A 27131-nucleotide genomic window follows, 5' to 3' on the forward strand; every position below is an offset into this window, starting at 1 on the left:
GACATGTTATATGTCAAAACAGAAAAAGTTAAAATAAAAAAAATTGCTTTTGCGATGACAGAATTTCTGATATATTTTTTACACTAAGGATTACTGTGATTACTTATTACTTTAACATAAATTTGTCATGAAATCGTTTTGTGAGAGATGAGCGTCTTCGGAGATTTTCAGCGTGTGTGGGTGCAACGTTTTCCAGAGAGTGCTTTACCAGCCGCTTGGGAGGAAGATGTCAGAGCTAATTTGGCTAAACATAAACAGAGAGTGGCTATTCTTAGGGAGGAATTGGAAAAAGAAGAATTTTACGTTGAGTATTTGGAGACATTACTGTCTGATGTAGAAAAGCATAAAGCTTCTCAAGGCAGTAGATCGGCGCCGCCCTTAGGAGTTGACACGAATGACGATAAGACATCTGATAGCAAGCAGGTAATTTATTCTCTTATCTGATGGCTAATGTTATTAAAAAATAAAACAAAATATTAAAGTTATGTTATAAAAAATAAATGTAATTTTTTTTATAAGCAATTTTTAAATAGTGAATCAAACAGTGGCCAAGTAATTGACTAGTTCATAAAGAAGTGAAAAAAGACTAATCTGTTCTTCACAAGTACTAAACTTTAATTAGCTTAAAAAAACATATGATTAAGATAAATATTTTCTTAGTAAACTTATTATGTATTTATAATTGTTCTTCAAACATATTGTCAACAAGTAAAATAAGCTCAACAGATAAAATACTTCATTATGATTCATATGTTTCACTTATTATGAAAATTAGAGAGGAATAAAAAAAAATTGTACTCTTAGTATTGTTGAGTATAATAATTTATTATTTTGCTTATTTAAATCATGTAAATATGATGATTGAGAATTCAATTACAACTCAGTAAAATAATTATATGTTTTTAAACTGACTTATTAGAGGTTGTTCACATGTTTTGATGGAAATAGTAATCAATGCACATGTCTGTTGCAACTCTGTCCATAAGTGCAGTTACAACAAAGCAATTAACGTGATGTATCACCTGCAACTTGAATGAATGTTCTTGATAAAAGGACTATGCAACAAAAAGGAATTCTATAATTCCCAGTAGTAGTTCTTGAGATCGGCCCATTCAATCATACAAACTCAATTTTATAATATTAGAGAGTATTTATATTTCCCCACTCTGGTTGATAGAATGCAGTGTTGAATGTCAACCACTCAACACACAAATTACTCGAAAATTGTACTGAAGGTTAGTTGAGTATTAGGTTTATATTGTATCTTAATACTAGGTTCCCTCTGCTCACCCTGCTATACAGGAAAAGATGTGAAGCTATTTTTTATTCTATAAATCAATGTAAAAATAATTATTTAAAATATAAAGATATTTTTTTGATTATTGATTATTTTCATAAATCTTTACATTTCTGTTTAATATTGTTCCTTATGCATCATAGTACATATATTCAAGTATTTAACAAACTATAACTTAAATCTAATTGGAATTGTATTTATTTTTAATTTGCTATGCAGGATTCAAACACTGATTCACTGTCAAAGAAAAGTGAAACAAGTTTAAAAAGTGATGACTCAACTGAACATCAAGAAATCGAAGAAGTCCATCGTAGAAACAAGCCTGTACTTTTTGCAGAACGAAGTTCTGTAAATCAATGTATAAATGAGTTATCTTCCAATTTAGCAGCAGAAGCTGCTAGGAGGCGCTGTAACAGTGAAGTTGTACAACGAACTGATAATAGTAAGCTCTATTTTTTATTTAAAGTTGATTCTACCTTTTTCATTTTGATTTCTCAAAAATAAAAAAATATTTTGTAAACTATGAAATTGAGTAAAAAAAAATATTTTTTAATAGAATGTTCTTTGTTCATTACAATGTGGGTTTTAAAAACTCACAAGTAAATATATTTATTTCAGTAGATGTAGAATCAAGTAATAAAACTCCAGTTAAAAACCGTCCAGCATCACAAGCAGGTGATTTTGTAACAGTTATTGAGGTGAATGGTCTAAGAGCAGCCGAGAATGCAGCTAAGAAGTCTGATGAATCACCACAATCATCAGAGAGTAGTTCCACCGAGACTAATCCTGCCAATAAGAAAAAAGTACCACCAAAGTAAGTAAACCAACTCAACATGCAATGGCTAGACTATTCAATTAAATTTATATAAATTATATTCAATTAAATATATTTTTTTAACATGTATAATTTAATATTAATGTAAAAAATTTTTTTCTTAGACCACCACCGAAAGTATTCAACAAACGTGGAGCTTCATTACCAGAAACTGGTCTTGCGGAGGACAGCCCACCCTCGTCGCTTGGACGAAGAATACGAAAAACAGAGTCTCGGGAATCTATCACCAGTAGAGCTTCAACACCCTCCATTAGCGAAAGAGTTAGTCTGAACAATTTATATTTTTATATAATTAATTTACAAGGGTGTGACTATAACTGGAGGAAATGAACTATTTATTTACATTTATATTTCCATTACTTCGCTCTGCTCTGCGTGTGCAAAGCATGGCGTTGAGCTCTGCCACTCAACACAAAGTCAAGTCAAAGTCAAAGTCAAAGTCGAAAATTTTGAACGGAGTGTCTTAACACTAGGTTCCCTCTGACTACCCGCGGAATACAGCGTGAAGTTGATTATTATTAATTCTATAAAAATAATAATCTTTTGTATGTATGAATAGCTATTATGATATTAATATGTCCTAACATATTCTCTAAAATAATAAAATTTATTATATGATATCTCAGCATTGAAAGCCTCTTATTCTATCCATATTGAATAATTATTTTTATACAGAGTATTTTTGTCAGCACCACTTTAAATGAAATCACAGTTTTATTTAAAGTGGTGCTGAAAAAGTGGTATTATTTTTAATAAATTAAAAAAAAATAAGTATAAAAACCTAATACTATTAAAAAAAAAATCCCCAAAAATGAAAAAGTCATTCTTTCAAACAAAATGAATAATCAAATTATCGTTCTAAAATATAACGCCATTTGTTAAGAACGACGAACTCTGACAAACCTATCAAAGGGAAACCGCCGCTCACGTCTCATTCCGAAATCGAGTCGTAGACATTGGCGGCAAAGTTCAAAGTTGTTTAACCTTTAGTAGTATGTGTTTACGTTATTGGTATCTATGCGTAACTGCATCCAGAAAATACAGGTATGCAGAAAAACAGGTATGGATAAACATAGTGAAATGAACAAAAATCCTATGTCTAAACTGTTGAGGTATCTTGATTAATTTCTTTAGGTATGTGTTTGAAATATTTAATCCTATATGCTGTATGTATGTTTTACCGTAGAAGGAGCGCTGACGCTTCCATCCTGTATAATTTTACATTTAAATGTATTTGTAAAAATAACATTTATTTTTTGGTGTCCCCAAAAGTATCCCATTCTTTAAAATATTTCATTGAAATATTCATTTGTTAAAGGTAAAAAGCTACGAATCAATAAATTCCCTATCATCTGAACGTAAGAGATCCGGTGGGGCAGCGACCCCAAGGTCCATAGACGAGGAAGTGACCTCCACTACACCAGACCTGCCTGATGCTGACGACAAATCTGCTCCAATATCCTTAGAGAGTATACCCGCTGTACCATCTACTGATGAGGAACACTACTACGATCAAGTGCCCGTGGATATTAATGATGGCGAATATGTTTATATACAAGCAGGTTTGTTTTAAGATGTTATTAGGCTAATTGTGTTGTTATTTTACAGTGTGCACTAGATAGGTACTGCTCTCAGAGCAATGTTTGAATTTTCTGTAGTGTCTCTAAATTGGAGTTGCTAGCTGATCCCCAGAGTTCGATTCCATAGATCCTAGGTGCAAAGATAGAATTGGAGTAATGGATCTTTAATCTTCTATTCTCGTATATATTAAGTATTAAGAACCTAGTATTAAGAAACTCCGTTCCCCACTTTCCGCCGAATTCTGGAGGCATTGCGTGTTGAGTGGCAGAACTCAACGCCACCCTCATTTCTAACAACAATTATTTCTAATAACAGGTGGCGCCGGTTCAAGCACGGAGGAAGGCTCCAGCGGTACCAGCACATTGCCCCTGAGCACACCGGCTGCCGCCTCCGCGCCCCCTGCGCCCGACTCCCCGCTGTGCGCCACCGCACCCAACTATGTTAACATACATTATTTTATACAGTAAGTATTGTTTTAAATTATTAGTGTTTTTGGATGCACTTGTATCTTGATATTTAATAAATTATATCTTACAGCACTGTTATAAATATAATGAAATTTTGACAAAGAAAGAGTGTTATACATTTTTGATGGATGAATATTATGGCGATTATAGCAGTGTTGACAAAAATATGTTCTTTATCTATATATATATAAAAGGACTTGTCTTCACTGACTGAGGTAAGACGCACGCACAGCTGTAACCGCTGATGGTAGAAACGTGAAATTTGGACAGATGTTTACTTTCGTAATCTGGACATCCACTAAGAAGGGATTTTGAAAAATTTTAACTCTAAAGGGGTGAAATAGGGGTTGAAAGTTTGTATGGATTTTTTTTGAATTCACCACAGATTTTTATAAAATATGAAATTCAGACTCTTAAATAGATTTGATTGAACACGTGTTTCGTGGTTTTTTAGAATACACCTCCTAAGGGTGCAAATAAGGGGTTGAATGTTTGTGCCACCGATTTTTATAAAATTTGAAATGTTAAAAATATTTTATTGAACACATGTTTTACCGTTTATTAGAATTCACCCCTAAATAAGCAAGCGAACCTGCGCGCGTCCGCTAGTTATTTATAAAAACTATATATGTTTTAGTCGAGTGCTCATTGGTATACCTAAGTTACAACTAGGAAGAATATTTTATTATTTATTTATATTGAGCACATAAATATAATTGAGAACTAAATTACAGAAGCACGGAATAAGAGGATGAGATATTGTGTTTGTTGTTTCTTTATCTATTTAAATAAAATACATACAACACGACAGTTTATTGTGGAAAATTCACAAATATAATTATATCATAAGTTAAAAATAGTCATTTACTATTAATATAGAGGATGAACTATATATATGCATTGTACATTTATGTGTTTCCAAGAATTGTTTAAATTTAGGTGTAAAAAATTTGTTAAATTAACGCATGCTTTTATTAGTCATATAATATCCGCACGTTTTCCTGTAGTACAATTGGTGTTAATGGCTCTCAACAGTAATAGAGTGTTGTTAATATAAAAACTTAAATTGAAATATCTTTATTTGAAATAAGATTTAAATCATATGTTATGTCTTATTATGTGATACATATGTATATATGGAAGAGAGGTTAGAAGCGTCTGCGCTCCTTTTACGAGAGCAGCATATAGGGTAAAATATCTCAAACCCATATAAAAAAATAATTAAAATACGTCAAAAGGTTTAGACGTAGGATTTTTTACATTTCACGATGTTCTATATACTATACTGCATTACGTGTGACGCAGTTACGAATAGATATCAATAACATAAATACTTACTACTACAAAAATACTATTAAAGGTTAAACAACTTTGAATTTTGCCGTCAATGTCTACGACTCGATTTCGGAATGACGCGTGTGCGGCGGTGTCCCTTTGATAGATTTATGTGGGCGTGCGTCGTCCTTAACAAATGGAGTTTTATTTTACATCGATAATTTTATTTTGGCAAAATCTCTTTTGTTTTAATTGTATTATTATAGACTACAGTAGAAACTCGATTAACCAGACTAATTGTTGTCGTTAGTCGTCCGGATAGTCGGATCTATAAAGAAAAGCTGGTTTTGTGCATATCTTACACAACATTGTTATATGTTTATTAAAAGCAACAAGTACATGTTAACGAAAATGAACGTTTATTAAGAAATTATTAACATTTTCCAACATACGATGTATATATATAAATTACGTACGCATTTATGTATGTACATATAAATTTTCTTAGATTTCATTGTAGTAGTTTGTATAAAATAATAATCGCGGTTAATAGTTCGGATAATCGTGAATCCATTTGTGTTTCCTACTGTTGTTAATACATGTATTTTATATAGAGCAGAATATGAGAGAATGTACAATAATTTTGAGGCATAAAATATTTTTCTTTTTTTGATTCATGCCGTATTTTTCACCGCGCTTTGGCGAAGAACTGAAAATAATTCAATCTTCCGAGTGGGAATCCAATAACACATTCACAACCGTCGTGTCTGCAATCAGCCTCTGTGTCACGACGAGCTCAAACAAAGAATTATAGCTTTGAAACTTCAAATAATAGTTTCATATTTTTTTCAAAAAGGCCATCACTCGAAGGCACGGAGCATAGCGAGACGAGTTCAGAGCTGGCGGACTCGAGTGACACTCCACTTCTACTGCGAACTATATCTTCGGACACTGAAGCCAGCGCTACACCGCCAGTAATAAAGAAGTTACAGCACCAGGTTTGTTTATAATTCTAAAGAATTTTTAGCTCATCGCGCTTATAGCAGGGTGGGCGGGGGAAACCTAGTGCTTTTACGTGCCCTTCTTTTTGTACAGTTTTCGAGATATTTCGTATTGAGTGGAGAAACTCAACGACGCGCTTTGAATTGTTACCAGTGCCAAAAATAAAAAAGAATTCCCAGAGTAGGAATCGAACCCACAACTGTCGCGGTTAGCTCCACACTGTACCACTGCGCCACGCTGCGCTCTTTAGATTTAACAATATATTTTTTAAATGTAATGAAAAATATATTGGTATGGTATAGTTTTAAGTCAAATTTATAGCTTTCTCTTACTTATTGATAACATTATGAGAAATTATATAATATTTTACAATAAATAGATTAGTGTACTAGTCGAAAAATCGTCTATTCTTTAATGGGTTGGTAAAAATAAACTTCACTTTTAAAATTTTAAAGATTTTCAATTATAATATTAGTAGTAACAATCATAATTTGTTATTCATTAATAAAAAAATAGAAATAGTAAACAGAAAGTTAAACATTTTAATTAGTATACTAATTTGAAACATTTGATGAATTGTAGTTGTTGTTGTATTGAGCAAAAGAAGTGTTTTTATTGAATTTTTAAAGAATTAATGAAATAATAAAATACCTTACATAGTCGTACATTTTATTGCTTATAATAAAATACAATTTTTTTATAAAAATTGTTTTAATTTTTAAAAATGTTAATACTTACTAATATAAATTACAGTGTCTATACTGTAATTTTTAGATCATTTTACCTCATTTTCTTTAAAATTATCGCTTGAATTCTCTTCATATGCGTGTTGTAATTTTTTTAAAATAAGATCGTGTTCCTTTTCTAATGGATTTTTACTGTTAGACGTTTTACTGTCTATACATTTTATTCGACCAGTGATCAAATGGTACTTGCAGAATTGTACATCACATTTAAAATTTTGACATCTCGAATAATAACATATTCCATTTGCACAAAAAGAATTGATATTCATTTTTTCAATTAAATTATTTGTTAAATTTGTTGCATAATTTACTAAAAAATTCTGCATATAATTTATTAGTACTTGATTTAAATTTAGGGGTAGATAATTAGAAATGAATCCGCTTGTGTATTCACCTGAAAATAAATTCATTCTTTAAAAATCATTCTTTAGTGTGAAATATGGTACATAAATAGTCTTTAAAATATTATTTTTTTCAGTATCGGCTTCACAAATAACTATTTGTATTTAATAATAAAATTTCAACTACTACTTTACAAATATAAAATATGGAGTTGGATAATACCTTCTTAGTGTTATATATCAACTGACTTAACGGGTTCTTCTTTTTTTTGAGGAACTTCAGACACCGTTGATGATAATACTGCTTCTAATTCTAGTGGTCGTTCTTCAGCGGTAGTTGTTTGTACTGTGCTTGTGTTTTCCGTTGAAGAAGTTGTCGTTGGTTTTACTATGGAAGGTTTTGAACTTACTTCAGTTTCCTTTTCTCCTGTGAGAGGTTTCGTTACAGGTTCATCCGGTATGAAGACAGTGTTATAATTTCTACATTCACCGATTAAATCTGTGTCATATATATTACACGTAATATTTATACAGCCAAAAGATTCACATCTCATTGTTGTGCAAGTTTGTTCATTACACCATATGGTCACATTACGCTTGCTAATTTCTATATCCATTAAGGAATTGGTTAGTCTTGATTCTGTAAGTTGATCGTTTTTGGGGGGATTTTCGCTAATATCTGAACTCCACCAAGAAAAAGGATATGTTATCCAACCCCATATTGTGGAACCGATACCACGATTTTCAACTACGTTATCTGTAAGCGGTAAAATATATGTTACAATAACTTTGGCACACTGGAAAACACAAGAAAAATAAAAGTTTAATATTACCATTTTTAGTACTTACTTCCTAGAGGTTTGCTGAGAGAACTATGTACAATCATCAACACAATAAATGATAAAAAACTCTTAGAATAAAACATAATGACTGCTAACTCGGCCAGAGATTCGAAAATATTAAAAGTTTAAATAGTCTCACCGTTGTCTTATATACTTATCTTTGCTATGTCCCTATCTTTTTCGAGATAAGGGACTTTCGGGAATGTTTACTTAATGAGTTATGACGAAACACTAAGAGTCCTTTGGTAGAAATGGATTTTAATTTTGTTTATGAATACAAAGACACTCAGATATGCATGTATAGGTAAATCGCATCGTGACATTCTTAGTAGGTATTATTTAAGTAAAAATTAAAACAAAAATGTTTTCTTATTATATAATGTGAAAGTGTATTAAACTTAACTAATTGCCAATTAAAAAGTTAGTGGGAATTAGTTCACATGTTGTTATATTTTTCGTATCATTCTTTTGGTATTCACATAAAATACAATTTTTTTGAATCATTGGGCATGTCACGAATCTACAAAGCTCTAAATTCTTTCGGCAGATTGTTAAGATTTTTAAGGGCTTAGAACGATTTAGAATTCCTGTAGTCATATTTAAGAATTCTAGTATTGAGTCAACTGTTACTATTGTATTCCCTATACGTATGTTAAATGATGGTATTGTTAAATTATATTCTTGGTTAAACCTTTTTAAGGAAATCATGTTTTTAAGTGCCACGTTATGCGTCGTTATTTCACCATTGTTCGCAAAATCAATTATTTTAGGTTGCTTTTTGCTAATAGATCCCCATGGACTAAAATATATTTTCTCAGCGCCCTAAAATGTTTTTAGATTTATGTAGGTTATTAATACTATATTTTAGTAAGTTATACCTGCAGTATAAGTCTTAATAATATATTTTTAAAGATTATTAATTTAAAAATCATATGTTATGATACACATTTTTTAAGTAGAATAATATATTTAAATGTTTTTAAAGTGTTGGTCCACACTTAGGAAAGAATTGCTTTTTTAGAAACGTATTTATAAAAATTGAACGTAGCTCGTTAGGCGACGTTCAAATTTTTATACGTTTCTAAAAAAGTATTTTTTAGAATAATATACATATGTGAAAAGACTGAAACATACCGTTTTTTGACCGAGATGATTGACGTGAAATGTTTGATTTAATTTAAATAAAAACAAAACTATTATGATCATAACTTTTTTTTTCACCATCATATTGCTAAAATATATTTATATTAGACACTTAACTAAAGCTAATTTAAGATAAATGTTTAAATTGTTGCCTTTTATCAGAGCTTAATAAGTCAAGTCCTCAATGTTTATAAACATTAAATGTTGACTTACACTGTTTCTTGTTTCGTAACACCATCTCGTAAACTTTATACATATTTTACTTTTGTTTTATTTGGGCAATGCCCTGTTGCGTTCAATGTTTTAGAAGCACAATTTAGTTTATAAAATATTTTTTTTGAAACTGCAATTGTAGAACATTTGGCGCTAATGCAAAGAGATATTTTTCCATGCAATTTTCCTAGCATTCTGTTTTGTAGAATATCTATTACTTCGAAAGTAATATTTGACGGTAAATCCAATGCTGACTGCATAGTAGTTACACTGTCTGAAATAAATAATCCGATAAATATAAGCAATAAGAGAAAGAGGTCGAGTCGTGACACAGGCGTGCGACTGCAACATCGACAGGTTGTGAGTTCGATTTCCACTCGATCAGGTGAAAGATTTTATATTTCCATTTTCTCGCCCTGGTACCGACCCAAAGTGGTAAAAACGCAATGTCTCCAGAATTCAAAAAGTAGGAAATTAAGTGTCTTTAAACTAGGTTCCCTCTGCCTATCCTGCTATGTTCGTGACACAGCGTGAAACTAAAAATAAATAAATGATTTCGCTTGGCTTTTTTATTTTTATTTATATTAAAATGAAGTAAATTATTACTTACCATATTTATCATTGCCTATGCAATGTCCATTTTTATTATATCGATGCTCTGGAGTACAAATTCTATGCGTACACACTTTATTGTCGCATTTAATAGAATGACATATATTTTCGGAACAAAATGTAAGGGCTCCTCTCATGTATTTCCCGACAAACGACATAAATATAGGAACTACTTCATCGGTATCGTTCCAGTCAACGTTGCCGAATATAGCACGTTCTAAGGCCGCGGTCCGGTTGGCGCGTATCATATCATGAGTCAAATTCAGCTTAGTCTTTTTTGTTACTTTATCTAACATATATTCTGTTACATTTTTTGCAAATATCTCTGAACTATTACTTTCGTTGCCTTCTGGCCAATATAAGAACTCTAATTCCGACATTTTGTCAAACTTTTGCTGTTGTTTTGTTGTATTTACATGTGACTCATTTGTGCTGCTTGCAGTAGTATTGATATGTGCTAGCAACATTACTGCATTGGCAGATAAGTCACGCTTCAAGCGTGTAGCTCCCAATGCAGTAATATTCGTTAATTTTTCAGAATCTGTCTCAATGCTGTTATCAATTTTCTGTATTTCATTTGTACCATTACTTTGTTTTGACGTATTCATCGATATGCTCGAATCAAAAGAAAACATTTCATTTTTACTAGAATCCTTAGTTGTAATATTATCATGCACAAAATTTAATTTAATCTCAGAACTTTGTGTAACATTAATAGGTAATTTTACTATTGTATAATCTTTGCTAGTAAATGTAAAATTTTTTTGAACTGGATCTTTTTGAAAAGATGGCTTATTTATATATTTCACTTGCATATCTGAATCATCTTTATAAATGCGCGAAGAATTGATTTTTTTTGACTTATGCTTTTTGTTACTATTGTTCACACGGGATTTTTTCCTTTTGTGAATAGTTATTTTATGCAAGGAAGATGGATGTTTATACTTAAGATTATTTTTATATTTAGCTAATTCAAATAAAGTTGGAAATTTTATGTAAGGCAGCGGCAAATTTATCGTTGATATAATTTCTCTTGGTACATCTGCATTCTCTTCACCTTCTGGCAAATCGTTAGCACTGGAAGTATTATGAAGTTGCAAAGCAATTTTCAGTATAATATTTAGGATACCCACATCATGATCAAAGTTTGTTAATGTTTCATCCATACTTTTTTGTATATTGTCGGCTCTTTTAAAATGTGACGTCGAAGGACTGACCGCAATGACACATTGCTTACAAGCACATCTACACGGCATTTGATTTTCTTTGCAGTAACACGAAGAATCCATTGATTTTGTTATAATTGATTGCGGCCATACATGAGGCAAATTCAAAAGAAAAGATTTTGCTCTTAGTGACATATTTTCTCCTGAATTATTTTGTATCGAATCCCAAACTTGTGGTATCGCTGTGTTTAAATGATTTATAAAAGACAGAGGTTTTGTTTTAGCAATGATGTCAAATTTCTCATTATAGTTATTCTGAAATTTAGTGAATTTATCGCGACGAAAAAGTGGAACTTTATTTTTAACTTTACTTCTTTCGATGTAATTTATCCTTTGCTTGTGCGCTTTATCTAAATAATGTTGATATTCCGACAATAGCCTTTCGATGTTCTCTTCACTATCACTTTCACTAAAAGCATGAGAAGTAAATTGTGAATTCTGAAAAAAAAGTTCAAATTTATAAAACGACATAAAATATTTTTTTTGTTTTGCTTAAATATAACCGTGAGTCATAAATACCTTATAAATTTATATATTTTTAAAAATCTCCTAAACATCTGTGGGAAGTGTGAAATTTACCCAAAATATACTTATGACATTGTTAAAAATCAAAACGATGTAAAAATATATGTTGGTTAATAAATACATAGGTCCCAATACGTTTTTGTAAATACATACCATACTATTTTCAAATTCACGCATAATATCTGCAATATCACTGAAAATAATTGCATCATGTAACGAAGTAAGCCCTATAGGATTCATTTCATTACCTGTAATTTTTGGATATTATTAATTACTTTTTTCTATACAAAATATTTCTATATTTAATGAAAAATAATACTTACTGTCCGTGTCCGTACTATTTGATAAGCTTATATGAATCAAGACAAGCAAGATTAGCACCAGTTTCATGTCTGCTGACATTAACATATTACACTAAATCTCGAAATGAACTTATAGTCACCTAACTTTTTAATGATTGGGAAATGTTTTGTAAATTCACAATAATCTATACCATTGTAAGCGGCCATGTTTAAAATTGTTATGAAATCATACAAACCTATGTACCTATGTAATTTGTTTTGTTAACGACCGCCTAGAATGATGTAATTAAATAAATTACTGTGTATTTTTGACAGGAATCAAATAACAGCAGCAATACAGAAGCTGAACGTCTGACTATGCACAGTTGTATTGTCACAAGTATCATAGAGAGCGAGACAGTCTACGTTGAATGCCTTTACGTAATGGAAAAGGTAAATAATAGTGTAAATATCTGTTAAGTAAATTTAACCGTTGTTGTTATAGTTATTAATCTATTTATATTTTTTTCTGCATTTCAGTATATGAATGCTATTAAAGCAACTCTGTCCACATCTCAACCTGTAATAACAGAAGAGGAATTTGGTACCATATTCTACAAAATTTCAGAGTTACATGAGCTACACAAAAGTTTCCTTGAGGGTCTAAAAGCTGCAGTTGCGAGCTGGGAAGAACCCCTGTCCGTTGGCATTTACTTTAAAAAAATGGTAAAAACATATACTGTAATTTGATAAATTTTATATAGAACTGATAGTTATATATGTACACTGTACACTGAGGTTACTTAAAAAAATCATAAAAATACTTCCTATAGATTTAAAACCTAATTTTATAGATTTAAAACATAATTGTAAAGAATATTGAGGCCGTCGTGGCGCGGCGTCACAAGGGTGTGACTGTAACGCGACGGTTGTGGGCTCGGGGCCGGGCCAGAAACGAGCAATTCCAAACTTTCGCAAGTTGGCCCGAACACCCTGTTCACACACTTGTAACTTTTGCACAGGCGGAGAACATAAACGTGTACGGGGCGTTCCTCCACAACTACGGGCGCGCGACGGACGCGGTGCGGCGGCGGTGCGCGAGCTCACAGCGCTTTGCGGACCTCACGCGGCAGATCGCTTGCCGAGGACAGCCCATGTCGCTGGACGACCTGCTCCACAAGCCCGTGGCCAGGGTGCAGAAGAACGCGCTCGTCTTGCATGTGCGTATGTTTGTATAACGACAAATGTGATGATTATTGTGGGTCAGTTGGTAGGTAACTGTAAATTTGATTTGTGATTTTGCTGCTTTGGTAAGACAAATAAAGGAGTTGCGTTCCCGATACTCAACACGCCCCTCTTGAAAATGTCGAAATAGTGTTTCTTTTTAACGAGATCCCTAATTAATGGCTATTGAAATAAACTTTCTTAACATTTAGAGTAAATTTAACTTTAATAGATAACACAGACATGCATTTTTTTAGGATCTTATAAAATATACACCAGCCAGCCACCCCGACCACACGATGTTAACGGACGCGTTAAATATGACGCAGCATTTCTTGGATGAATTTAACATTATACAAACAAAATCTATGTTTCCGGTAAGATAATTTAATACTTAAACTAAACAATTGTAAAACTAAAAACACATAGAATCTTAAATATAATATTTCGAGGTAATACATATTTCATGGGCTTTGCTATAGTGTACATTTTATAGTAATAATAAATCTCTTTAATCTACAAATGTTCTATGTAAGAGTTGCATTATGAACTGAAAACAAACTATATTGGCAGATATAAAACCTTTACATTTTTATAGAATGCTGATCGCGCACAACGACGACTAGTTAAAAACTCTTTCATCGTGGAACTGTCAGATGGACATCGAAAACTGAGACATCTGTTTCTATTTAATGATGTTATTGCCTGTGCTAAATATAAGGTAAGACTTAGGAAAGTAGAATAGATATTGAATATGTACTTATAACAGTAATAAATTGAAATTTGCTAAAAGGGTAAAATCCTATTTGTATTGCATCGACGTTGTTATACGGCAGAGAAACGTGGGTATTACAGAAAAAGAATGAAGAAAGAAAGATGAATGCCGTGGAGATTCGATCTCTTCGTAGGATATACAGAGTCAGCGTAGCTAATCAAATGATGAGATACACAGAATGGCAGGTACTAGCGAGAATGTCACTGTGAGAATGAAGAACGTGCTCAGCTAGTTTGCGCGCGTCGAACGAATGAGTGATAAAAGAATGGCAAAAAAGATTTATGGTGGAAAAGAGAAATAGGGGAGACCTCGGTTGACCTTCGAAAACGCAGTATCAAAACTACTGAACGAATTTAGATAAAACTTTATAGTAACATTTATACATCAGAATAACATATAGAATTTATGTAAAGATTTTGTATAATTTGGGTATCCTATCCTAGCGACCCAAACGCTCCTTCGCCCTCGCTCGCCTCGCTTCTTAAACGCGTCGGTAGTTTTGATAAAATCATACTAAAGTGGGACCATAACCTTTACCCTTACTTTTTTTTTTAATTCTGTAATAATATGCAATAATATAATTACATTCAAAATCCTTTTTATTTTCAATAAATAATAAATATGATGATATACACAAATACAAATTATTAAGATTATATATTTAATAGTACATTAAAACAATAAATAACATAATTAACTCTCCTTCATTCCCAGGCATCGGGCAGAGATAAATTCACGTTCGAGCTTAAATGGTTCATCCCACTCCCGGACATCGTGATAGTTGAAGAGGAGGGGGGAGGTGAACGCGAGACCTCCCCCGCTAACATAGTAGCCCTTAAATCACAAGCGTGCACTGTAAGGGATCAGATATTGGCTGAGGAACGAGCGTTGCAAGATGATAAGGTTGGTTAAATTGTGTTTAACATAGATTTTTTTCTGTGTAATAACTTTTTTAGATGTAAAGTAAGGAATATTTTGGGCGTACAATTTCGATATATTTAATCATTTTATATATTTATAAGACTTAGAGGCAATATAAAAACAACTTTTTACGATAATTCCCACTGTAGCATAAAATAAAATAAATTTTGTTTCAAATATGGATCTGGATACAGAGGAAATCTAATAATTACTTTTCTATATTTTATGAATCTAATAAAGTTTTTAATATATTTTTTTCTATAGAAAATAAGACTTGGCGGTCGTGGGGCGGCCGAGAAGCAACGGAAGAAGCTGGCAGAATTAGAGGGGCAGCTGGTTTTAGCGTCCCCGAACCTGGTGTTCCGTGTAGGGGCGAAGGCCCCGGGATCTGCCGCGTTGCAACGCCAACACGTGTTTTTCCTTAGTTCTGAGTATGAGCGTACGCAGTGGATTGACTCTATACATGCTTTACAGGTTCGTTTGTTAATTATAGATTAGAATATTAATGGGATATTAAAAATATTTTTGAAAAGTATCTCAATTCCATATTAAGTTCCTAATTAAACAACTATGAAAATACTAAAAGTTCTTCATTAATTAAAATTACACGCTTTTTTCCATATAGTAATGGAATGGCATAGGTAAAGAATAACTCCATTCCCACTCACTGCCTAATTTTCGAAAAATTACATATTAAGGGAGTATTAATCAACGTTGCTACCAGGCCACGACTCGACCGCACTGTAACTACATAAAATTTACAAGAAATAAATAAAACGATAATCGTCAGGCATCATCAGCGCCGCCAGCAGGCACCAGCACGGTGTCCATGCTGGAGCTGCAGGGCTGGGTGACGGCGTGCCGCAGCTACCTGCAGACGGACATGGGCTCGTACCTGTTGCGCAGCGGACGCGACGACTCGTTGCTGCTTGGCGACCTGCACCTGCATATAGGGGGGATGACCGCTCCTCTGGATACGGCTGCTGGTAAGTTGCATTTTTTTTAATATACATATGCACTATAGATTTACTTATTACAATATAGACTTCGTTGGTAGATTTTTTTTATATAATTATATTTGTTTTTTTTTTGTAAGGTAAGCCGTAAGGATAACCTTGATAATTAGGTTTTAGTGTTTTGTTTTTTTTTAAATATGCTAGCTATTATGGTTTAGATTGTGATAATTTTATATAGATAGTAGACACAACTAATTGATGTGTAGTGTATTGCTATAATTACTAATTACTTTACAATTCTTTTTTTCTTCATGCTGTATCCTGTATATAGCAGGACAGGCAAAACAAAACCTAGTATTAGGACATTTTATTCTTCACTTTCCATCTCAAGAAATGAAAATATGAAATAAAATCATCTTCCGAGTGTAAAATAAACCCACAAACGTCGCATTTACTTATCCCACTGGGCCATGACCGCCTTAAAACAGTTTGTGTAGTCATTTAACTCGTAAAAATATTAGCCATATGAGATAATATAATTTATAATTTTAGACTTCTTTTCGTTAATTAAATTAAACATATATACGTAATATTCCATTCCAGATTACTACATCGTGGTAGAAGTGGATTCATACGGACACTATTTCCGCAAGGCGAAGTCGAAACTAGTATGTCGTAGTGCACAGCCACGCTGGAATGAAAGCTTTACCCTTGACTTAGAGGGTTCTCAAAACCTGCGCCTTTTGTTATATGAGGATGCGGCGCGGCCTGTGCTTAGAGGGAAGTGCACTTTAAAGGTGATAGCATAATATTTTTGTTTAATATATTTATGAACGTTAGACTATTAAAGCTTTGGGATAGTAGTAAAATTTTAGCTTATTTGTTAAATGATTCGTTGTATAAGCGATGAGGACGCGGCGAACCCTATACCCTTAAGAGAAAATTGCGCTCTGGAGGTGGTAATGTAATATTTTATTATAATATTAATTATGTAATATTTATTCTGGTTATAATAAATATAAAATAAATAAATAAAATAATAAATAAAATAAATACCGATTGTACTATCCTATTACTACTAACTATATATTTATATACTATCTTTATATTTATACTATCCATATATTTATACTATCTTTATATTTATACTATCTATATATTTGATTTTCCTTAAGTAATTCTATACAAAGACGATCGGCTATCGTGTACAGCTTGTCTTCCGACATAGGCCTCCTCTAATGCATTAAAAGTAGCTATGTATGTATACATCTGATATTGGTTTGCTTGGTTTTAGAGGGTCGCGGTCTTTTACCCCCACGAGGACCAGTCGTCTTGGGGGAATAGGTTTATTTATCTTAATTTGTTTTTTATTTTGTACTGTACTGATTCGTCGGTGCTTAATTTCTACTGTTTCGTTGTAGTTGTACTATTCGTAAAGTTCGTAAAGCTCGCTCATTCTCATGATATCAAATGCATTTTTTCTATTCATTAATAATGGGAGTGTAAGTGTCTGTTGTTTCCTTTCTTGCGGCGAGTTGGATGTTTCTCTCTTCCTTTTATCGTTATACTTTATATTCTTTTGAACCACGAGCTTGTCATACTTTAAATAGGCAAGATTGCCTTCCTTTCTTCCTTCTATTAACATGGGTATTAGTGCTTTCCTATTTTCTAAAATTTCTTTCGAATAATCTTCAGTTAAGTATATTTCCTTAAATTTATTCTTATTTGCCATTATCTCTCTTTTTCTCCATCCACTTACTAATGCCAGAACTATGGGCCTCGATTTACCTTCTTTATTTGCTTTTCCGATACGATAAATGTCATTTATTTCCCAGTCTTCTAATTTAAAGTTCAATGCGTTCGAAAAATGTTTTCTCACATTATCAATCAGTTCACGTGTAGACATCTCATCCTCCTTTAGTCCATGTATAATTATATTGTTAATTTTCTTCTCCCTTTCCAGATATTCTACCTTTTTTTACAACTTCTCTATTTTGTCTTTCAATAATTTATTATTTTCTATAATAGGTTTTAATTTTTCATCCATTTTTTCCATTAATGTATTGGTTTGTTCTTCTTTTTTCTTCTTCTTTCTGCATTTATAATAAATTTCAAATATTATAAAATATTTGAAATTTATTATTTTAATAATATTCTAGTTGGGAAATGTCTATTTGTTCTTAATTTATTTAGATAAAATGTCAGATCGAATGCTGAGATTCATCTATAAAATAGGCTAGGATTGAAGCACTGAATGTACTTTTATGGGTCATATTCATAGAGTTGAATTACAGGATTATCGGGTAAAAGTTTATTGAGTTAGTTACAAAAGTAAGTTAAGTAAGTTGTTAAGTTTAATTTGGATGCCCGTCTGCAATGAGCTCGTCAACTGCACTTTAATTGTATAAATAAAACTAGCGGCCCGCTCGCGGTTTCACCCGCGTGAACTATATTATTATTAATTTCTGTCTCCATGGCTACGTCCTAGTGACGTCTATGCAAAATTTGAAAACGTCTCCTAGCATTTGTAGTAACGAAGTTTCATACAAACTTTCGACCCTAAAAACAACCCCTTAGAAGTCGAATATTGCAAATTCCCGTCTTAGCGAGCACCTACGTCCTATAAGTAACTCCTATGCAAAATTTGAGATTCTTAGCACTTGTAGTCTCTGAGATTTCGTGATGAGTGAGTGACCTTTTGATTTTATATATATAGATTAGCTTAAACATATTTCATTCTAATGCGTCATAAGTCGACAAAGTCGCGTTGTTATCAATATAAAATTCTGTACGTAACCGTTACAGTACTAATATTTAAAAAAAAAGTTCTAGTAGTCTATAACATCCTAACTAAGACCTACATAAATATTTAAATGGAATGTAAATTCTTATAAATATAATTAGATGGCTCGTTATGTTGCAGCTGTCGCGCGAGTGGGTAGGCGAGAGCGTATCGCGCACGGTGTGCGTGGGCGGCGGGTCGCTGCCGTTGCGCGTGCGTGTGCTGCCGCCCGAGCGCTCTGCGCGCCACGTGCCCAGCGCCAAGCCGGGCGCGCTGTTCGGCGCCAAGATCACGCACGTCGCCAAGTAAATTTTTTTATTCATCAGAGCTAAAAATTAGGATCGCTTTTAAAGCTGTTCATTAATCACGTAATGTTTTTTAGCATTTTTAAACCAGTTTTTTCATCACTGATTTGGAAATTCAAAATAAAATACAAGTATAAAGTATTATCTAATTTAATTCTAGTAAATTAAAGACCAAGATAAAAATATAGAGACAAAATGGTTGCAGATTGTTTTTAAAACAGGTTGATTGTTAAATAAACATTTTTTTTTGCTTTCCTGCACGTAGCAGCGTAGGTCGAGCTCTCTCTGCCTAGTGTTAAGACACTCCACTTCACTCTTCACACACTTGTTTAGTGTGCATGTATTTAGTTGTATTCGAAACCATTATATTTATATTAACAGGCGAGAGAAGCGCAACATTCCGTTCATAATAAGTGCGTGTGTACGCGAAGTGGAGCGCCGCGGTATCGGCGAAGTGGGCATCTACCGTGTGTCGGGAAGCGCTTCCGACCTCAACCGACTTAAGAAAAGCTTCGAAACTAGTAAGTTAAAAGATAATTAATAGTTTTGCTAATAATTTTTATTCTCATTTTTTTTACAAAGGTTGCAGATTGAAATATATGGCGTTAATATAAAAAAGGAAAATATTAAAATACTTATTTATATTACAGACGCCTATGAAGCAGAACAGCTATTGAAGGAAGTAGATGTTCACTCGGTGACTGGAGTATTGAAGCTGTATTTACGTGAACTACCCGAAGCTCTGTTTACGGATGCCTTGTATCCTGAGTTGCTAAAGGCTTGGGGCTCAACACAGGTACTTTGGAACTTTTTTCAAACTATTATTTATGTTGGAATATATTTATTGGGTTAAAAGTTAAAAAATATTTTTAATGTTTCTAGAATGTAGGAGTATCAACGGAATCAGGACCAGCTCAGACACGACGCCACGCGCTTCTCAAATGTTATGCACAGCTACCGGACCTCAATAAGAACTGTATAGATTTCTTATTGAATCATTTTGTTAAGTATGTATAAAATACATTTTCATTTTAAACGGTCTAGTACAATGTGTACGTCGTCACCGTGATCAACATGCACATTCGGCACAATTGGTTCATGTAGAAGTGAACCTACGCACGGTATTTGTACTCAAGTACCCAGAAAGTGATATAAGAAACGTCATATCAGCCAATACAAGCAACTTTTAACCGACTTTCGAAAAAAAAGGAAGTTCTTAATTCGTCGGAATGTTCTTTATGTATGTTCACCGATTATTTGACGACCCCTGAACCGATTTGAATAATTCTTTTTTGTTTGAAAGGGTATATCTCACATGGGGTCCCATGGTGACCATGTCAAGATTTGATGAAGGGATTCTGGAGAATCTTTAAATTTTATAGGCACACTTGTAGCATTGGGCACAGGCAATGCTTGTAGCATTTGAGTATTTATTGTAAAGCCTCGTGTGTTTGCTTTTGGAAATCACTATTTGATGACGTGAACTGATGATGAAGACCATATATATGGCTAAGTAGTTGTACTACTTTTACTGTAATAGTTACGAGGAAAAACAGTGTTAAATGATATTCCTCCTTTTTTTAACCTACTTCAAAAAAGAGGATTTTCTCATTTTCAACTTTAAAAAAGGGAAAGGTTTTCGGGAAGCTACTATGTAATAGTACAACCACTACGTACTTAGCCGAGAAGTATCCTTTTCAGGTCTACCCATCACTTAAAATCGTAAAATAAATAAATTTTTAATAAAAAACAAACTGACTTTAAACAATAAACTAAAAAGTATAAAATTAATTTTGAAGTTGGTGTCAAGCTAACAACCTTACTACAGTATCAAATTACTAAGCCTGTTTGTTTTACTTGACTTCAAAATTATAAAAAGTTACTTTAATTATTTATTATTTAACCGACTTTCAAAAAAACGAGGTTCTCAATTCGTCGGAATCTTTTTTTACTCAATATTCTCTAACATCAAAATGTATATTTACAACTCGATACAATGGACAGGGTAAATCAACACGAAGGCGAGAATAAGATGTCCCTCCACAACCTGGCGACGGTGTTCGGACCGACGCTGCTGCGGCCCAGCGCGGCGGGCGGCAAGCTACGCGCCGACCAGCTGGCGGCCGGCACTGTGGATGCCATGGCGCAGGCCGGCATCCTCTACACGCTGCTGCAGCAGCGCCACCTCGCGCAGCACCTGTCCGCGCATCGCCCGCACGCGCTCCCCCACCCCCACCCCGCCGATTGAGGGCCCACACACCAGGTAGTCTTGCTAATTGAACAAATTACGACTTTTGCTGACGCATAAATGGCAAAAGTTTGGAAGACAATGTTTTTTATGACTTATCTAACGAATGCAAATCAAATTAGTTTGGGAAAATGAAAATAATAAAAGATCCATGTAAATATTTTAAAAACATCTTTGCTACCACTTCTCTTTTTGACCGTGTAATGAAATTTGGGGAAGATTTTCGGGGGCAGAAAATTCCGAACAACTACAACATTCTCAGAATTGCATTTCTCAATACTTTAATGATCTCTTTGAGAATTCTATCTTGTTTGAAATTTAAATACCATGTAAGATTGTTTCAAAATCAATATTTTGCTCATTATTGACTGTTGATTTTTTTATTATTAAATAATATTTTATTATCTATAAGGTACAAGCATTCTTTACAGATTGAACGGTAAATTAGAAACATTTTAAGTTTTTATTTCTTATACAGTATAAACTCGATTAACCAGGCTAATTGTTGTCATTATTCGTCCGGACAATCGAAAATCTGGATAATCGGATTTATAAAGAAAAGCTGGTTTTGTGCATATGTAGCACAACATTATTATATGTCTATTAAAAGCAACAAGTACATATTAACGAAAATAAACAAACATAAATTACGTATACATTTACGTATGTACATTTACATTTTCTTAGTTTCATTTTAGTAGGTTGTATAAAATAATAAACGCGGCTGATAGTCCGGATAATCGTGAATCCGCATAACTGAGAGCCGGATAATCGAGTTTGTATTTTATATGCTTTTTTTATAAATAAACAACTGGAAAGAAGGCTTGGAATTTCCTGTTGTTAACTTACGTGGTTTCGGAGTTTTGCAACGACAATTGCAATATAAGTAAGTACATATTTATACAATTGTATTTAATCATTGTCTACATACATAGAAATACTTCGTCAGTCTATATAAACTTTACATTTAAATATAATCATGGGAAACTTGCGTACTAACGCAATTTGGTTTTAGTTGTCATATAATCGAATTAGCTTTTAATTTATTGTAGTCGTTTTCATATGCACAATTTACCATTTTGGCATAAGTACTTTTCTCAACAATAAGTGTTCATGACCCTAGTTTATTATTTACGGTATATGTTAAAGTGTAAAAATATATTTGTATTTCCATATACGGTGCTACATTTGACACGGTTGATTTAAATTTAAAATCTGAAAATTCATCTTATCAACGTATTCATTCTATGTCATGTGGTTGTTATAAAGTCATAAATATTTTATTTATTAGCCGAAATAAAGTCCTTATAGTATAAGTGCATAGCCAGCAGTTTAAGGTCATTCTCCAACATGATATTCCTAGCGGCCACTGTAATGATTTAATAGGGGATTATGGAACCAGGGATATTATGGAACTCCGTTACTGTAACCAGACTTATTCATTAGGTTGGGATATTCCCAAATAAAAAAAAACTATCCGTCACCGTAACTGAATCACCTATAAAACTATTTCGAATAATTTTGGATATTTGGGCGAAGAAGTAGATATGTTATTACTAGCTCGAAGTAACGAAAAATTCGAAATAATTTTATATCCGTGACTGAAACTAAAATAGTATCCTTTTTTTATCAGTATACGGATTCGAAATGTTACATCCGTACTATTCCTGATATTTACGTCAGGGCTGTAAAAACCAGATACCGCTATAGATTACCGCAGGCAAATTTGAGTGAAATATATCTTCGTAAAAAGAAAGGTTCATTTCAAGTAAAAATCAACAAAACATTATTCTTTTAATGTTTATTGGCTTTTTAATTTCATTTTAACAATCATCGTCAACATGTTGTTGTTGCTAAATAGATTGCCAGATTTGATGTTATACTACTAGATCTATCCTATTCTATTTAGAAATTAAAATTTTATTGTTCAAATAAAATATTTGTCATTAGCGGAAAAAATAAACATTGGCCCGTTGTCTGTGGATCGTCCTGGCTTACATAAACTTAAAAATAAATTTAATATACTAACGTATATAGGTACTTCGTGAATGCTACCTTAATAATGTTTTAGTATTAAATCACAAAGTCATCGTAAACATTAATTTTCAAAAACATTCCAAGTAAAAACAGACTGAAATTAGTGTTATAAAAATATTTTCATGGCTTAAATGTTAGTAGGTAACTAACATCAATAAAAGTGTTCCCAAAAGTTTTTGTCTTTTAAACTCTGTACTATTATTACCTGCCTTAGAATTAGGTTATATATTTTTCGAATGTGTTAGTATAAGAGTTTTGCTTTTCAAGTGTGTATGAATGTAATTATTATATAACTTTACTTCTTATGCTATAAACAAATAATTAAATTTAATATATACTGTATAATTTATGTTACCTTTTTACATTAAGTTGTGCCAAATTATACCTCAACATCTGCAGAAATGTTCATATTTGGACTAATAATAACTTTTAGTAAAAGATCTTACTGCAAATGCTTTTGTTGTTTCTAAATGTTACGTACAGAAATCTAATTGAAAATTGTGTTTTATAAATATTTTATTTGCATTTCGACGAGTATTACAATGGGACCGAAATTGTAAAAAAATTTAGCTTAATACAACTGACTGATGTATAAGTAACTGTAGGTTATTTTACGTTTTGAAAGATCATTTTTGTATGGAAGGCATAAAATATGTGACGTCAAAAGCTGTAGAAGTGGGAATTAATTCCATATTGCAGCACTAATTGCTAGTCCTCTTTTTTGATATACTTAAGTATTATGTCTAAATGAATGAATTACATTTTTCAATTTACAATTTTTTTGTCCATACATCTAAACAACATTATAACGACAAGAACTTTATGAATTATCAGAGTATGAAGTATCGGTATTTTAGATGACGCAGAGACAGTAGTGTGAGATCGCTCACACCGGACCACTACCACTACCACTACCCCGCGAGCGCGACCACAATATTTAAGTACAGTTGATAGTGACACTATGTTTCATTTATTGACGTTTAGGTGACGAAAGTAAACCTAAAAAAAAAACTAAAGCCACCCTAAAATGTCCCGTTTTGGGCCGACTGAATAATGGTCATGTTACTCATGCCCGTGGTCGCATAAAGTATTTGTCGGGCTATGTTTGTTATCAATCGATTTCAAAAGTAGTTTAATTTAATGTTAAATTAGTACTTAATAACTAACAAACTACCAAAAAGCAAAAAATTTTAGAACAAAGTTGTGCTACATTATTTTTGAGATGTTTTTTTTTATATTATGAATTACTAATCTTTTATCATTTGTACTGTTAAGTAATGTATGTCCGCTAGGTTAAGAAATTTCTTCATATTATGTACCAAGATTTCTTTTCACCAAAGATCACAACTGATGTGACAAGTCTCATAGATCATTTTTTTTTATTTTGTAAATGACTAATATTCTATCCTTAACCTAATTATCACATATGGAATAGTTTTAAAATTATTATTACTGTAGAAAATAGTCAAACATAAGATTACTTCTCAAGGCTTTTATTGTTTGCAATAAGATTCTATTTGATTATATTATGTATATTGCCTCAAATTTGTTACGGAATTATGTGTTTTTGATATTTTTTTTTATTTTAGTAATAATAATATATAATAAGGAACATCACATAAGATAAATAGAAATTATTCTTTTAACATTGCACTTTGAAAGAAATGGTTTTCTTTTTTTTTTAGCCAGTACTGACATTTTAACATGAAAATTATGCAGTATTTTTTTTTATTTTCAAGTATCCTTTAGTTAAAGCATTTTTAAATGCCATTAATATCTGTAACATGTTTTTTTTACAAAAAGCAGTATAAAGGTGGAAGTAAGAACAACTGTGAACACTAAATATTTGGATTTTAATTACTTTATTTGTCTTAAATATAATAAGTTATACTCATTTCAACTATTTACATTTTATGTAAGATTTTGTTTATTATACTAATTTATATTAATTTTTTTGGCAATCATTAGTTGTAATATAAGAAATTAAATTTGGTTTATGTATTTAATTTTTGTATATAACTGATTCTAAAATGTAGCTATGTAACTTTCACAATAAATGTATTTTTAATACACCTTTCAATAAGTTTTTTATTAAACTTTCCATGTTACATTTTGAAATAGTAATAAATAATGTATGGTATACCCATATCCTGTGTTTCTTCAATATAATATATTATTATTGATGTAATCAACACCATCAATGAACTTAATGACTTTGATTTTTTTGATATAAAAGTTATTAAAACAATTAAAATTAAATATATAGTTATCTTTATAGATATGCTTTTAAAAATATGATTTTGAAACTCTGTACTCATACATTTTCCAATCCAGAAAATATCATTAACATTACAAGAAGTACAGTTAAATGGACCTGGCCCCATACATGTTTTACATGTGATGTCACAAGTTTTGCAAAAATAGGACCCTTCTGTATTTTTACAAAACTCATTACTTTTACATATGGATGGATCAAGACATTCATTCATATCTACACATACATTTGATTCTATACTCCACCCATTAGCACAATCAACACAATTGTTTATTCCATCACCATTACATTCATCACATGCAATATGACAAGGTTTACATTCTGACTTATTCTTATAAAAGTTTTTAGCACATTTATCACAGTCAATTCCAGCAAAACCTCTTGTACAAATACAAGTGCCATTTCCTTTTCTTGTTCCTTCACCATCACATTTCCCATTTCCACTACATACTTCATTTTTTTCATTGTGTGGACATGCATCGCAATTTTCACCATAGTGCCTAGATGGACAACAATATTTCAGATTATCAATACACAACCATTTGTATAAATTTGGTGGGTTGTAATTTTCCTCAAACCACCACAATTCAATAGGTTGTTCTGCATTTTCTACAATTGAATAACAGCTATCTTGATTAACTTTTAATTCAGAACATAATTTTTCTTGTATTTCTACTAGGCGCATTTCACTTCGGGAATATGATTTCAGTTTAGCTTCTTCCCATGCAGCATCACCACCTTCGTGTTTTCCACGAGCGGTCTTTTCGAGCCAATGCATAAAAGAGTCTGTTAGTAACTTACATCGACTACATTCATTTAGTGCTTTAGATTTCTTTACTTTATCTCTGTCTAGAGATTTTGTGGAATAAATTAAAGGTAATATAATAAAAATATATACAATAGAGCACTTGGCTAAACCCATTTTTTTTATTGTTTAAGATATTTTTCGTAATAAAATTAATTCTGTAATCTTATACGCAACATAACCTAAAAATTTAAAACACCATTCAAATTTACTCAATGTTTTGTTAACAAATAACAATATCGATTATCATATTGTGACAGCTGTCACAATCGAAAGGCTAGCTTTATACATGTGTTCTGTGATTTGTACCAAGAATTAGGAAATAGGAAGTTAGGAACATATTATGCTCTATAGCTATACCGTGAACCTAATATATATTTTTTTTCCGTGAACTGTCGTACTCGAATACAGAGTGTT

At 32.2% G+C, this 27131-nt stretch overlaps 4 protein-coding genes and 1 pseudogene across 6 annotated transcripts; 1 reads left to right on the top strand and 4 right to left on the bottom strand.

Moving 5' to 3' along the window:
* The first annotated feature begins 2 nt into the window (after positions 1-2).
* RhoGAP1A (Rho GTPase activating protein at 1A) lies at positions 3-25714 on the top strand. Of its 3 annotated transcripts, none has more exons than XM_085195220.1 (21): positions 3-423; positions 1517-1739; positions 1916-2111; positions 2237-2393; positions 3451-3694; positions 4029-4176; positions 6312-6453; positions 12723-12839; positions 12927-13112; positions 13409-13606; positions 13868-13987; positions 14209-14331; positions 15100-15288; positions 15571-15780; positions 16097-16292; positions 16866-17059; positions 19186-19349; positions 19731-19870; positions 20000-20145; positions 20232-20356; positions 21354-25714. In XM_085195220.1, exons 1-21 carry the CDS (start codon positions 148-150, stop codon positions 21595-21597), a joined length of 3738 nt encoding a protein of 1245 aa, XP_085051346.1. In that variant the 5' UTR covers positions 3-147; the 3' UTR covers positions 21598-25714. The 3 variants fall into 3 exon arrangements, with proteins under 3 accessions (XP_085051346.1, XP_085051347.1, XP_085051348.1); XM_085195221.1 differs by having other exon boundaries at positions 1919-2111; XM_085195222.1 differs by having other exon boundaries at positions 1988-2111.
* LOC146534009 (uncharacterized) lies at positions 7123-9294 on the bottom strand. The gene is made up of 3 exons (XM_085195230.1): positions 8394-9294; positions 7768-8301; positions 7123-7597 (listed from the first exon to the last, which is right to left on the bottom strand). Exons 1-2 carry the CDS (start codon positions 8467-8469, stop codon positions 7778-7780), a joined length of 600 nt encoding a protein of 199 aa, XP_085051356.1. The 5' UTR covers positions 8470-9294; the 3' UTR covers positions 7123-7597; positions 7768-7777.
* On the bottom strand, positions 9596-12366 carry LOC146534010 (uncharacterized). Its single transcript, XM_085195225.1, has 3 exons — positions 12259-12366; positions 10353-12018; positions 9596-10016 (listed from the first exon to the last, which is right to left on the bottom strand). Exons 1-3 carry the CDS (start codon positions 12343-12345, stop codon positions 9778-9780), a joined length of 1992 nt encoding a protein of 663 aa, XP_085051351.1. The 5' UTR covers positions 12346-12366; the 3' UTR covers positions 9596-9777.
* Positions 17689-18535, bottom strand: LOC146534011 (uncharacterized; annotated as a pseudogene).
* On the bottom strand, positions 25112-27076 carry LOC146534012 (cysteine-rich with EGF-like domain protein 2). Its single transcript, XM_085195229.1, has one exon. It carries the CDS (start codon positions 26829-26831, stop codon positions 25740-25742), a length of 1092 nt encoding a protein of 363 aa, XP_085051355.1. The 5' UTR covers positions 26832-27076; the 3' UTR covers positions 25112-25739.
* Positions 27077-27131: the final 55 nt, after the last annotated feature.

Source organism: Heliconius melpomene, chromosome 12, assembly GCF_056956725.1.
Source record: "Heliconius melpomene rosina isolate 202511_hmr_F chromosome 12, ASM5695672v1, whole genome shotgun sequence".
NCBI classification, from domain to species: domain Eukaryota; kingdom Metazoa; phylum Arthropoda; class Insecta; order Lepidoptera; family Nymphalidae; genus Heliconius; species Heliconius melpomene.